This window comes from Pelodiscus sinensis, chromosome 18 (assembly GCF_049634645.1).
Source record: "Pelodiscus sinensis isolate JC-2024 chromosome 18, ASM4963464v1, whole genome shotgun sequence".
In the NCBI taxonomy this organism is placed as follows: Eukaryota; Metazoa; Chordata; order Testudines; family Trionychidae; genus Pelodiscus; species Pelodiscus sinensis.
In genome coordinates this window covers 22799086-22813728 of record NC_134728.1, presented here as the reverse complement: position 1 = coordinate 22813728, position 14643 = coordinate 22799086, and the positions used below count along the sequence as shown (strand labels likewise).

Genomic DNA, 14643 nt, shown 5'->3' with positions numbered 1-14643 from the left:
AGTTTTTTGTCGGAAAAACGGCTGACAAAACTTGAGGAATGTCCACACTGCAACTGTGTTCTTCCACAAGAAAATCGAAAGAACAGAGGGGGTTTTTTTTGGCATTGGTAATCCTCATTCTATGAAGAAGAAGCCTTTTTGCAAAAGAGCTCTTTTGCAAAAAGGCGTGTGTGGACAGGGAATAGGGAGTTCTTTTGGAAGAAGAGGAAAGAGGAAAAAGCACAGGTGCTCTGGTGACCATTCTATCCATAGCAATCATAGCTTACATGTCAGAGGGCGTCCACTCAGTCTGGACACTCTCTTTCGAAAAAGCAGATCGCTTTTTCGATGCACTTTTGTGGCGTAGTGGGGGTGCTGTCTGCTCTGTGACCCGGGGTCCCTCTGCGCTGTGATGGGAGATTCTCACTGGCTGTGTCTTCATTGGCACCCTTTTCTGGAAAAGGGATGCTAATGAGACAAGTCGGAATTGCAAATGCCGTGGGGGATTTAAATATCCCCCATGGCATTTGCATGAACATGGCTGCCACTTTTTTCCGGCTCGGGGCTTTGCCGGAGAAAAGCACCTTATTCCTGATTTTTAGAGGAATAATGGATCTTCCGGAAAAGGCTTTATTTTCCGAAAGATCCCGTCTAGACTGGCGCTTTTCTCCGGCAAAGCCCCAAGCTGGAAAAAAGCGGCAGCCATGTTCATGCAAATGCCGCGGGGGATATTTAAATCCCCGCAGCATTTGCAATTCCGACTTGTCTCATTAGCATCCCTTTTCCGGAAAAGGGTGCCAATGTAGACACAGCCACTGACTCTCCCAAATGTGTATTAACCCAGACACCCAGGCTCAGCCTCCCAGGGAGGGAGACGAAGGAAAGCGGAGACCAACACCTGGGTGGGGGGCGGGGCTGGAAGTGAGGAAGCAGCCTAAGCAACGGCTGGGATTTAGGGGCCCAGTCTCCCCCATTTCAAGGGGGGCTGAGGCATCCTAGGCCTGCCCTGTAACCAGATTACATCTATGCTGTGCTGTATCCTGGAGAAGCAATAAACTCCCTCTATTCCACTGGCTGGTGGAGTCTGTTCATGCCACTACGGGGGTGCAGGAGGCGGGGGAACCCCGACGCACCGCCACAACTTTTGCTGTGTAAATGCTCTCATACACATTTTGATCCTTCACTGTCACCACCAAAGTGTTGGCACTATGGAAGTTCTGGTTTTGCCTTAGGAAAAATGTTCGTGGAACAGACCCTGTTTTTTTCCAGAATGCTATAAATGTTATAATATAAATATAAATATTTATATATAAATATTATTGCTGAACTAAATTATTATACCTTAAACTTCATCAGAAGGAAACAATACAGCAGACTTGATATTTGAAATATACAGTATCTTTCCCGCCATACTCTTAATGCAATATACCAATTGTGACATTAAATGAAATGGACAGCAGTGATGGAGACCAGACTTGTAGAAGAGTTGGGTGTGTACTCTGCGGGTGTAGTTAGAGTGACTGTGCATGCAAAATCAGGTACTTGGATTCAAAATGAACATAACCAGCCATATGTATACACAGTTTTCGAGTTTGGACTCACAACTGCAGAAATTGTGCGTTCAGTTAGATGTGCGATTCTAGCTTCGTTTTGTACATCCAACTTTTCTGAAAACCTGAGGCCAACAAACATTATTACCTTATAGACTAACTGAAGTGTTGGAGCATAAGCTTTCGTGGGCAAAGACCCACTTCGTCAGATGCATGTGAATGAAGTGGGTCTTTGCCCACGAAAGCTCATGCTCCAACACTTCAGTTAGTCTATAAGGTGCCACAAGTCTCCTCGCCGCTTTTGCAGATTCAGACTAACACGGCTACCCCTCTGATACTAAACATTATTACATGTACGATATGCAGAACTACCTGACCTGTCAAATTAATGCATGTAATATACAGGCATTCTTATTATTATTTGTATTATGGTAGCACCTAAGAGTCTCAGACAGGACCTGGATCACATTGTGCTAGGTGCTGTACAAATGAGTGATTAAGAAAGCAGTCCTGCTCCACAGACCTCATAGGACAGGACACAACAAGCTGATGAAACAAACGGAGTAGGTCTGGTGCGAGAATAGACTATACTAATAGAACAAACAGGCAAAGTTGCCTTTCATTTAACATGTTGATTAGTCAAATTCGTGTGACATTTTTTGAACCATTTGTATTTGAAAAGATCAGAAAAAGGGGCTGGGTTAGTCATTCCCAAAGGGGAGGGGGAGGTCTTTGAATCAGGCTGATAAAGCAAAACACAAAGTGGGACGAGCTGTGCTGAATGGGGCTGTCCTTCCGGTACTGTGCACAGAATAACTCTCCCTACGGAACATAGCTGGGACAGGCATCTGAGCTATTCCCCTATTTCTGGCCACAAGGTCAACTCAGCACCTGTAGGCTGTAAGTGGCTCTCGAGTGGGGCTGTATCTGGCATTTGCAGTATTCGTTACGAGTTCTAATCTCATCTATAGCCTTATGAAATGAGGTTGTGCAAAACACAAGCACAGTCCGAGAAGACAGGTTTATGGGCTTGGATTATGGGCTCACTGGTGAGTGGTCAGAGTCCACTTCAGCTCTGATACCCTGTAGCAACCGGAGGAATGGAGTGGACAGCAGCACTGCTGGAGTCAGCTAGAAAAGAGGGGAATGGTGCTGTATCCCTGCCCTTATACAAAAACGATTACAGTATTAGAGCTTTTCTGCTCTCTCAAATGGGGTACTGCGGGTGGAACCTCTCTAAACTTTGGACCATGGATCTTGCTGGACCATAGAGCCCCTCTGGCAGGGTGTCTGGTAGCAGCAGAGCCAGCAGCTGGGAGCCTTGAGGGGTGGTGGTAACAGGGCCAGCAGCTCTGCCGGAGTCAGGCGTCCTGTTGGAGTGGTAGCAATGGGGCTGGTGGCTGGCGGCGGCGGGGACAGCATTGACCTCCCCTGGTCCAGCAAACTCCCTCATTCGGGAATGGTCCTGAGGGTGCCGAACCAGGGAGATCCAGCCTGTAGCGGGAAAGTAAGCACAAAGCACCACCATATTGAGTTGGAAAGGATGATTCTGGAACAACAGTAGGATGCCAGCTCCACAGATCAACATGCAAGGACCAAAACACAGGGCAATGCACTCCAGAGGCAATGGGCAGCGTGCTGCATGCCTCACATGTATATCTCCTCCTGACCTCAGCTTCAGACGAGTGCCCCCTTCCAAAGAATTCCTGCAAGCTATTTTTAACCGTGCCGACTGGGGAGCTGAAATTAGGAGGAGAACTTCTCCACTGCAACAACCTGAAGTCTGTGCTCCCTAATATGTAGGTGGCTGCTAGCTGCCCCAGGGGGTGTATTCATAGATCCTTGCCTTCCTAGCTGGGACTGAGAGAGCTCTGTGATTTTTAGGAGCCTCCTTCTTCCTTTCCACTTACCGTTGCACATTAGATTTGTTTGGGGTGTATTGTTTAGCACTGGTCTGAAGAGCTGTTGACTTCTGCCACCGGTAAGTTTAGACTGGAATTTTCAAAAGTGCCAGTCATGCAGGCTCCTCCGCCCCATGGAAATATTCTGCCCTGTTCTGTCTCCCCGTGGATTGCTCCCTGGTGTGGTGCTAGATGTTCTGTGGAGAGCGGTTAGAAACAAAAATTGATTTTTCATTAAAAATGCATTCTGGTTTTGATCAGTTAATGAGCTGACCGAGAAAAATATTCCAATTTTTACATTTTTCTGAATGGAGAAAAAGGAACAATTTTGTTTTATTTTCATTTTTTGGTAAAATATATTCCCATTTTTTACCGGCTTTAGCCTTGGGGGAAATTGCTAGCCCCTAAGCACTTGGAGATCTAAAGCAACCTCTTTGTCCTACAAATCCTTCCTTACGACTCTCCGTTGTGATGATGCCTACAAAAAACTTAGTGATAGCAGGCGGCTGGTGTGCTGAGTCCACTGCCCATCATGCTGAGCCGTATTGTCTCCCCATTTCCTGAGGCTTCCCCATCCATTTGTCTCCATCAGTGTTCCCCGTAAACTGTGCGCTTGTGCAACTGCTCAAGGAGAATTTAATGCTGCCCAGCTGATTACCAGTGTCCACAGTTAGGTCTGTGTTTTTCCTTATGGTGCACATCCAAACATGCCTTGCTGCACATAACAAAATGTATTCTGTACATGGAAAAAATCCACGCCTGGATGGAAAAGATTAGAGAGAACATTAGTCTCCAACCGTTGCCTCTTGTCTTTATCTAAATAGGAAGTTCTCTAGGGCAGAGACCATCCTTTTGTTCTGTGTTTGTACACCATCTAGTGCCATAGGGTCCTAGTAATACAAATAATAATTCATAATTTCAAAATGATTGTGTAAGAGGTTTTGTTATTATTCAGAATCACAAAACCAGCATCTGGCTGGCCAGCAAACACTGTGATTGCATGCCTCTCCCTAGCCTGCAGCTGGCTAGAGATAAGGTTTTTAGCTATAGGGTTATGCCTTATCCCACTCCCACCCCCTCTCAGACCAGCATGTTAATAAACCCTTAGCGGTGCCCCTCAGATGGTAATGAACAATGGCAGTTTCCAATCAGACCTTCCTTGCCACTACAGTACCCGTATCACCGGCCATGAGCATGTGGTCTGTGGAAGCTGAATGAAACCAATTTATTTCCAAAGCCTGTCAAGGCCTGAAAAACACAGGTACTAACCCCAGAACCTGTGCTGGAATAAACCATCTACATAATGGGTATGTCTACACTACAGCATTATTTCGAAATATCTTATTTCTAAATAGTTAATTCAAAATAAGTTATTTCGAAATAACACGTCTACACACAAAATGCATTTTGAAATAGCATTTTGCTATTTGGAAATACTGCGTCCACACTGAATGGACGCTGAATCGCATTTAAGGCCAGCCGGAACCAGGTCCAGCAGGGCATCAGGTCAGGAGTTACTTTGTGTGACTGCTGCCTGAGGCTATCTGAGGCCTGTGCTTAAAGGGACTCCCCTCCCCACCCCCCTCCGGACAGCCGGTTCTCAGCTTTCCCTGCTTGCTTGCCTTTCTCGATGAGGGACAGTAAAGCATTTTGTCTCGGTGTGCTTTGATTGCCCTCACTCGGGACACGACAGCACTCTGCAACATGGAGCCAGAGCTGCCCCTGGGCACTCTGGTGCTTCTCTTGGACACGTTGCTGTGAGCCTGGCTGCACTTTCTGCAGGCTGCCATCCAGGAGGTCCATCGGGGGGCTGTCAGTATCCAGGAGGCCCTGCGGGAGAGCTTCCACCCTGAGGAGCACTAAGAGCCTCCCTAGTTTGCCCCACTGTGAGCGTGTGCCTCATTCCTCCCTCCCGTCCGTCCACGTACCCCTCCCTAACCCCTCTTCCTGATGTCAAATAAAATACACATATTTTCATAAACACAAACTCTCTTTATTTAACAAAACTGGGGGTGGAGGAGAGATGAAACTCTGGTGAGACTGGGGAAAGGAGGTGGGACAGGGGAAAAGAGAGAGTGGGAGAGGGGAGGGGGAAACCTGAGAAGACAGAGCTGGAAGAGGGAATCTAGGGGAAGAAGGGGGAGGGGGAGCTCAGGGCTCAGAGTTTTGGGTTCATACACACCTGCTCCTGGGTTCCCATGTGGCCTTTCTTGGCCAGGCTGGCAGCTATTCTGCCATATATGGCTGCGTTCCTCCATATAGTGCGGTAATCATGGATGTTGGGGGCATCCCCCTCAAACCTGAATAAGGTCCATGATCTCCACCCTAGACCAGAAAGGCACCTGCCTTCTCCAGGCCCTGGCAGGCTCCTTGGAGCTGGCAGACTTCTCCTGGGGAGCGGTGGAGGGCTGGCTGCCAGTGGCTTGCTGGCTCATGTTTTGGGGCCACTGGGTCAGGGGCAGTGACTGCTGGCTCTGGGCTGGCAGGCTTGAAGCTGGCACAGGCACTGTGGCCAGAGTCAACCCCTTTAAGGGCTCCGGGGAGGAGGGAGGAAGAGGAGTGTTCTTGGTTGAGGCTGGAGTGGCCACCAGGGAACCCTGGGAAGACTGGAGGCCCCCTATTTCGAAATAAATGTCTACACAGCACTTATTTCGAAATAGCTATTTCAAATGTGGCATTATTCCTCGTGGAATGAGGTTTGCCAAATTCAAAATAAGTGCTCCGCTATTTTGAATTAATTTCGAAATAGTAGTTTGGCTGTGTAGATGCTAGTAAAGTTATTTCGAAATAACTTTGCTGTGTAGACATACCCAATGATAGCACACATGCCCAGGGAGTCTGCATCTCTGTGTGGGAGCAGGAGCCTGCCTTCTGTGGGGGTGTTCAGACATGGAGCTGGAGGTGGACAACACCCTATGGGAAAGAGGCCTTGTGTGAATTGCACAGGCCCAGGTTTGAGAGCTGACTTGCCTGCTCAGGCTCCCAGTGCCCAGCTGATCTCCATGCAGGAGGCGAGTATAGGGTTGCCAAATGGTTTCAACAAAAACACCGGACACACCTGACATGACATCACAATCCACATTACATCTTATTTAGAAAATACTGGACATTTATATTTTCTCATTCATATTTTCACAATTTGTTTCCCGAACAGAAAGGTCAAATTTTGGACTGTCTGTTCAAAACCGGACACCTGGCAACCCTAGGCGAGTAAGTGCCAGTTTCTAAGCAGTGGCTCCAGAAAGTGCTGCAGCTGTAGGCCCCAAATCCATAGTGTTAGAAGAATTGCAAGAAAATGCTACCTCAGTGAAAGCAGTGGCACTGGAACAATTTTTAGGGTGAGGTGCCCCTTACTGCCCCAGGCTGGGCCCACAGCTTGGGGCAGCTGCAGAGCCCCAGGCCAGGGCCAGGAGCAGAGTCCACTGGTGGTGACCAGGACTCCAGGTGACAGTGGGTCTCCCAGGTTCTGGCTGGTGGCCAGGATCTTGATGTGGGGCCATGCTGGGCACAAAGCGTGAGGGTGCTGCACATCTTCCATACCCCAACTTCCCAGGCCTATGAGTGGAAGTGAGACAGAGGGATAGGGAACCAGCCGCTGTTAGAACAATATCTATGTACACAGCACCTGGAGGACCCTGCACTCAGACTATGTGCTGGGGCAGATCACCATCACTTGTTGTGGTGGCAATCCAGACTCACTTTGTTGGCTGCAGTAACTGAGAGTAGGATCTGCCTTGTCCACACCTCAGTGAGGCGACTACACTCTACCGAGCTACAGACCTGTTGCCCTGCCAGTGGGCGGTGTGCTGCCCTTCACTTCCGGTCATGAACTCCTGTGTGGTTCCCCAGGAGGCAGGAGTTAGGCTCTCACACCTGTGTAACTCTGGAGTTGCTCCATTGACTTCAAAGGAGCTACAGCCACTTACACTAGAATTAGGTCTGGATTGCCATCACCGAGCCCTGCAGCACCCTGGTGTTCCTCATCCAAGCTCTGAGCTCAGCCAGGCTTAGCTTGGGAGGGCTGCTGGGGTCCTTGCACCAGCTCATGTGACAGGCTGACTTCACTGAGCTGTTCTTGCCAGGCCTGGGCCTAGGCCTGTAGGAACTGTATTACCTCAGAGGGAGCAACCTGCTTGTCCCACCGCTGGAGCCCCAGGCAGCAGCTTGATAAGAGGCTGCCGTATCTTGCATTTCGGAGGAAAGGAAACCTCTGTGTACCAAGCAGGGTCTGCCACAGGATTAGCGTAATCAGGAATTGGCTTGTCTGGCCATCCCGTAGCTGTGTTTCATCCTGGGCCATTAAGGAATGAATAGGGGTAGCTGCGTTGGCCATTGCTAACATATTAGCATGCACATTCCTCATGCACCAGTGAGGAGGGAAGCCTACTTTCTGTGTATCAGCCTGGCACCAGGCACCCAGGATGTTCACACTCAAAAGTCATTTGTCCCTGCTGAAAGCCCCTCACCATCCTCTGCTTGAATAGTGTGTTGTAATAACTGAGCAGTTCCCCAATTGGCGTGTCACTGCTGACCAAGCCTGAGCCAGACAGGAGCTCTGAAAGTTCTGCTCTGCCACACCCCACCATGAATCAATGTATGACATGATTGATGGCAACTGGGTCTGAGGCCTTGTTGATTTGCAAAGCCTAGAAATCACTTCCTTTCTTTACCCTTCAGGGAGAGACTGAGGTCATGTCTACACTGGAACATCCAGGAAAATTAATCTGAATTAACTAATGGTGAGAATTTGAAGTGGATTAGTTAAACTGCATTGAATCCTTGCGTGGATGCAGTGATCCAGAATTAAAGTGAATTAAACTAAACTAAATTAAGGCCAGTTTATTTTTAAATAGAGTGTGTACACAGGGGTTTAATTAATGCCCTTCAAATTCAGATAGTTGACTTGGATTAATGCCCCTGTGTAGATAAGCCTTAATACACCCAGAATTGGTTCCTAGTTTTACTTTCCTAAAAGTCCATTCAAATTAATCACTTTAGAGTGAGATCCCACTTTTGTGTTAGCTCATACTGCAGTATACAAAAGCAAACAGGCTGATGATGATATGGGGTGACATCAAACCTGTGAAAAAGCCATTGGAGTGGTAACAAAGCCATTTAACAGGTGTTTGCCAACACCAGGTAAATTCCATCCATTCCTGAATTTACTTGTTAGTCTACAGGACCTGAGTTCGCTTTAAAACTATTTCATTAGTGTGTTGTTGAAGTTTATAAAATCACATCTCTAACAATTGCCCATAAGGCATAGGAACACCAATTTAATAGTGCAGGTTGCACCTCTAAAATCTGGGATTCTCTGATCCGGCAACATCCGGGGTCCTGCATGACCTGGAATTAATGTCCTGGTGAACTGCAGACGGGTGGGGGCCCAGGAGCTAGTACATGGCTCAGTTGGGCTGTGAGGGAGGAACCAGGAGCTAGCATGCCTTGCTGGAAGAGGGGCAGGAAGCCAGGGCACAGGTAGGGTTGCCAGGTGTCCTGTATTCACCCGGACAGTCCAGTATTTTCGCCTCCTGTCTGGTAAAAAAAATTCAGAGAATACCAGACACCTGAGATATCTGGTATTTTCTGAATTTTTCCCTGGCCAGGAGATGAAAATGCCGGGCACCTGGCAACCCTGCAAACAGTCAGTGTCCGGCCCCTCCTCCCTCCCAGACCCCAACACCTCCAGCCCCCTGACCCCAGCCCTCATGCTCACCTGGTTCCCCAAGGCTGCCGGCACAAAAGGGCTTAAGTCCTTGTAGCCCCTTTTTTTTTGCCCAACAACTTTGGCCTCCCCCCCTTTTTTTCCCCTTCAACAGAATTTTTTCATGGTGGTTTTTTTTTGCGGGGGGGGGGGGGAGTATTCGGTATTTTTGTTTCAACCATCTGGCAACCCTAGCCACAGCTCAGCTGGGCTGCTGGAGTAGCAGGGTCAGGAAGTACACGTGACTCAGCTGTGCTGTGGGAGAGCACCAGGAGCTGGTACACAGCTCAGCTAGGCTGCAGGAAGAGCCAGGTAGTGGGGAGAGAGGTATTGGGGAGGGCCTGAAATGACCTCCCCAGTCCGGAAAAATCCCTCATCTGGGACCAGTTAGATCCCAAGGGTGTCGGACCAGGGAGGTCCAACTCGTACTGCGTAGGGCCCCATAAACCCTAAGGATGGCCTTGGTGCAGCCACCCCCCCACCCCATCTTGAAATGGTTTCCATTCTATACAGGATTCACAGTTTGGCCCAATGGCTCACAGTATCTCCACTATACAAATTGTTCCAGCACCTCGAGGGCCACATTGTGTCCAAATGGCTCTACACTGCCTCTCTCACAGCCCCCAGCATAGAGGAAGAGGATGTGGCCAGAGCATGATGAGTATAAGGGTGACCACAAAGCAACTCAACTGAAAAGAAAGGCTGAGAGAAGCCCAGGAATGTAGGAGTTTCCATGGTAGCTTAAGACCCCCTAGTGCCTTTGCCAGAAACAAGAGAGTCTGATGCATCATCTTCAACATGACTACAAGAGAGTGAGTTCTCACCAGCACACACAAGGGCAGCCTGTTCTTGCCCCCTTATTCCTAAAAAAATGAGGTTTACAGGGTTCTTTCGAAAAAGAGGTGGTTTTTTAAAGAACCCCGTCTAGACTGCTTTTTTTTAAAAAAAAAAATCTTTTCCGAAAAAGCGATCAGAAGAGATTAAGCAAATGAAGCACGAGATTTGTAAATCAGCACTTCATTTGCATTTTCGATGTCCCGCATTTGCATTCCTCTTTCAAAAGAAGAATATAGTCTAGATGCACCCCAAATGTGCAATTTCAGCCATCTGATCAGTGGGGCAAACACCCTGACACATGTAGGGCAGGTTCTGAGAATCCCACCCTAAATAAGTAGCTAACGCCTGGGCTTCTTTCTCTGGGTAGACCCTCGGGGATCCAACTGTGGAAGCTGCACCATCAGAGCTTGTCAAGTTGGGCTCATTCTTGGAGCATCTCTTTGGAGAATTAAAATGAGCACCTCTCCCCAAGGTGAAGGCAGTTTTCAGGCTTTGCGCTGAATACTGTGAATCCACACTGATTCCCTAGGCATGAAAAGCACATAAATATGCCACCACGCCCTCCCCAGATTGTAGTGGAATTAATCACACTGATCATATGCTACCAAAAAAGGAGACACTTTCTCTGTTTACAGATTCCCGTGATCTCCTGCATGCAGTCGAGGTTTAAAATTGCAGACTTCTGTCTCATCAGTTAGTGTCTCTGGATGTTTCGGGAGCGCTAATAATTTTGGACAGAAAAACAAAAATTGAAAAATAGCCCAGACAGCTCAGCTTGCAAGCTAAGAGGGAAGATGTGAGGTAAATGTGAGCAATAGGATGATTCCTATTTCCAGCATAAAGGAAGATATAGGAATTCTGAAGCATAGAAAGAGCTATATTGTGGTTACTTTCGTGTTACGAGTCAGAATGCCTTTCTAGTTCACAGGTATTTTACAGCATTGCTGAGCATGAAGATTCAGAAACGTGCTAGGCAATTAATTCTTCCCCATAACCATTGTGACCAAGAATCATAGATGCTTCTCTCACTTTTCACCTGAAAGAAAGTTAACTGCAAGATTTCAGCAACTTCTTTTATTGCACCTGCAATATTTGCATGAACCATCACCCTTCCTTCTCACACATATGCAAGTGGGCATTTGGAGTAAAAATATTTATCCTGCTCCCCTGGCTAAGTTTAAACTTGAGTGATTACATTCTGTGTACCAAAAATTCCCTTTGCAGTCCTAATGGAATACAGTGTCTTCCCTCAGTTTCAGTTGCAAGATGTTGTTCTGTCATTGTGTGCCATCGAACAGCACCTATGTTTCACCCAAAGGGCTTTGTGTATGAATGTGGGGGAAAAGGACCACTAGAGGTCACTTACTAGCTCGTAGATTATTGCAAGGATTAATAATGTCTGTAATTAATAGTATTTGTGGCTACGTCTAGACAGCAGTGCTTTTCCGGCATCCTGGGCAAACAATGATGTGTCCAAGGAAAGCGTCCGCTTTTTTGGAATTTTTTTTTGAAAAAGTGGACATTCTCTTTCGCCATCCCTATAAACCTCGTTTTACAAAGAGGAAGGGATGTGTCGAAAGAGCGCTTTTTTCCAAAATTTGGTGCTGTGTAGACGCACCAAATTTCAGAAAAGCCTTTTTTGACAGTAAAGCAGAAAAAGATAGCAATTTGCATACCACAAATTGTGTTTCTTTTCCAATTTATCTTTGCAGTGTAGACCTACACTGTGTTTGCACATTCAGATAGATAATTGTACATTTAACTGTCCATATGCAACAAATGCATGTGGTTTTGCATATGCATATATACGTGTCTGCAAAAGTGGATTGGCATGATTCAGGAAGCTGTTGAAAATCTGGCTTGATGATAGGAGTAGGAAAACAAGTACTCTTAGCCTTGAGGGAACAGGTGGCTTGTGTATGCACAGAATTGATCTCTTTTGGTCTGAAGATTCAGTTTCACGGTTGAAGTCAGCTTTGTTCCGTTGTTGTTCCAAGGTTAGTTTAACTTCTCTTGTGAAGCTCATAGGGACCAAAATGCTATGTATTTAGAACTATCCCAGACAGGCAGAGAGCTGAGTTAGCTTTATGAAACAAGCAGGAGATGTTTCTGAACAGGACTCAAGAAGCCAAGTTATGCAAGAGGAGGCATCAATGCCACTACAGGTGATTTTCATATTGCAAGGACAGCTGTGGCAGTAATATGGACAGGGGGATCTGCCTGGAAGACTGGACTCTGGTTTTATTTATGGTCATCTGACAGGCTTTTGGGACAGAACTTGCCAAATTTTGCCCACTGTTGCAAACCAGGATCTGTGGCCTCCACAGACTGCTCCTCTGCAGGAGAGATGAACCTGGCTGTGTACCACACTCGAGACTTTTGAGGCTGCAGTTGGCCCTGAGGCCATGATGCTATTGTCATGTACAGTGTATAAATGACCACAGTGTTCAAAACACGCACACAAAGGCATGGCCCCTAGCCCAAGAACTTACCATTTTAAATGCCACCAAACTGACGAAGGAGGGGAGAGGGAAGGAGTGTGACATACAAGCCGTTCTTTGGGGTCCCCTGGCTATGGAAATGGAATTCCATCATGTAGATTGCAACGATGCCATCTCTCAAAGGGGGTCTTTCCCTTCACACCCCACTGCAGCAATTGTGATTGGCTGGGGCACTCCTGCTACAACTCCTCAAAGTTGAACATGTGGAAGCCGTGCAATATTGCTGAATAGTGGCAGGTCCTTCACTCAAGAACTTGCTTCTGATGAGAGTCAGACACTGGCCACACTGTTTTAGAGAGCATGCTGCAAGATGTATGTGGTGGGCCGTATTTTTAGAGTTCATCTGTGCCGTTGCATGTCTAATTTGAGGCATGTTGCAGTCTCTACAGTTGACATTTGTTAGCATCATTGCTGGCTAATTAGGCACATTTGTACAGACGGCGACCCAGAGCCCTGCAAATCTGTGGATATCTGTGGATATCGGCATCCCCGGCTGTGGATGTGGATATGCGCAGCTAATTTTACCGATACAGATGCAGATTCAGAGACAAAATTTTGTCTCTATTCAGGGCTCTACAGACCCCTCTTCTCATGCACAATTAAGTGCACAAGTGGGTACCCACTCTGCTTAAGCAGTTGTGTACCTAGCTTATTTGCCCATCTGTCCCTTTTTGCTTTGCTTTCAATAGGCCGTGGATTTTCACTTCGATTGAGTGGCTTCTGTTTGCTGGCTGGCATGGGTAGCTCAGCACAGTGCTAGTTTGCCACCTGTCAGTGGTAATAAGTGTGTCTGTTTTTAACTACATAATGGTGCCCAGGTCTGTGGTAGTAGGGGTGGCAGTAAATATCTTAGTAACATTACACTTTTCTCTGGTCCTTCAGCCCACTTATCAAAGGGATTATTGGGAAATGAGGTGCCAGATTTGTAATTCTTTAGTGTTCTCCGTGTAGCCCCTGCCATGCACTAGGGCAGCGCAGCTCAGAGCTTTGGAAGGTACTCGGTGTCACGATCGTGTTCTTTCCACAGGACCTCCCATGCCAAAGCCAAGGCAGATGGAGCTGAGCAAGCCGCTCAGGCAGCTAACAATGAATCCAGCGTAGCCAGGACGATGGCCAGGGAACTCTCTCCAGACTTCTATCAGCCAGGTAAGATGAGGGGAAGGGGAGCAGCCTCTAGTTCATTCTGAGCTGCTGCACCCTGATCAGCTGGGAGAGGGGAGGCTGAGAAGAGCAGCGGAGTGCTGTGCTACTTCCTCAAACACAGCAGGCCAGTTTGCTCAGTGCTACCAATCCAAGACACTTTCCCAAAAGCGTTTTGCTCCCCAGGTCAGCAAGGGCTGGAACTGATCTGGAGGGAAATAAGCAAGCAGGGGAGCCCACAGTCTCCGTGGGTCCCTGAGCAAGCTGGGAAGGGCCCCAAGCCTGTGATACTGGAAAGGACAAGGCCTTAGGTGGAAGGGGCGGGGCCCGGGCAGCTAGCCCTCTGCACCGCCCAGAGCACAGCCAGCCTCACCCCCAGAGCCACCCTGAGTGCACGGTGTGGTGCTCCAGCGGTGATGTAAAGGGCCTGGGGTTCTGGCTGCTGCTGCAGTTGCAGCACTGGTGACCAGGAGCTCCAGTGATTCCCTTTGAATCACTAAACCCTTGGGCAACTGCCCCTTTTGCCCTCTCTGTCAGCAAGCCCGTAAGCAAGTAAATAGCTAAATAAATTAGTGCTCATACCTTCCTACCGCTGTTTCCCTCTTTCAACAGATCTAGTTTCAGATTTGCCTGGGCCTTTATCATGTTCCTATAATCCTCTGCTTGTGCATCAGGGTTGTAGCAGTTTGTGTGCAGACCTGCGCTTTTAAAGAGCTTTACCTTGTTTTTGTTTTGGTCTAACTTTGCCAGAGGAATACAGTGTTTCCTTTAGGTTTGCGTGGGAGGGGAGGTTCTCAGGGTTAGCTAATGAATGCCTATAAAATGCTGTGAGAAAGTTGCTACAGCAAAATATTATCATTAGTTACTATTTAATTTGTTCCCTCTGATACCAGTGATTCTGTTGGGAAAATACTTAGGAGGTTATTTCTTGAGATTGAGCATTAGGGAGTTAATGATGGTTTAGTGATTGAGCATTAGGGAGTTGTTAGATGGTTTAGCTAGTGCTAGAACCTGCATCATAAATGTCAGAA

General features: G+C 47.5%; 1 protein-coding gene across 2 annotated transcripts in view; it reads left to right on the top strand.

The window, feature by feature from the left end:
• Nucleotides 1-14643, top strand: part of JPH2 (junctophilin 2) — a 74676-nt gene that overhangs the window by 43593 nt on the left and 16440 nt on the right. For both annotated transcript variants that reach the window (XM_014578147.3, XM_006132225.4), the window contains exon 3: nt 13500-13618. In XM_014578147.3, coding sequence (XP_014433633.2) covers nt 13500-13618 — 119 coding nt within the window. The remainder of the gene's footprint in view (nt 1-13499; nt 13619-14643) is intronic.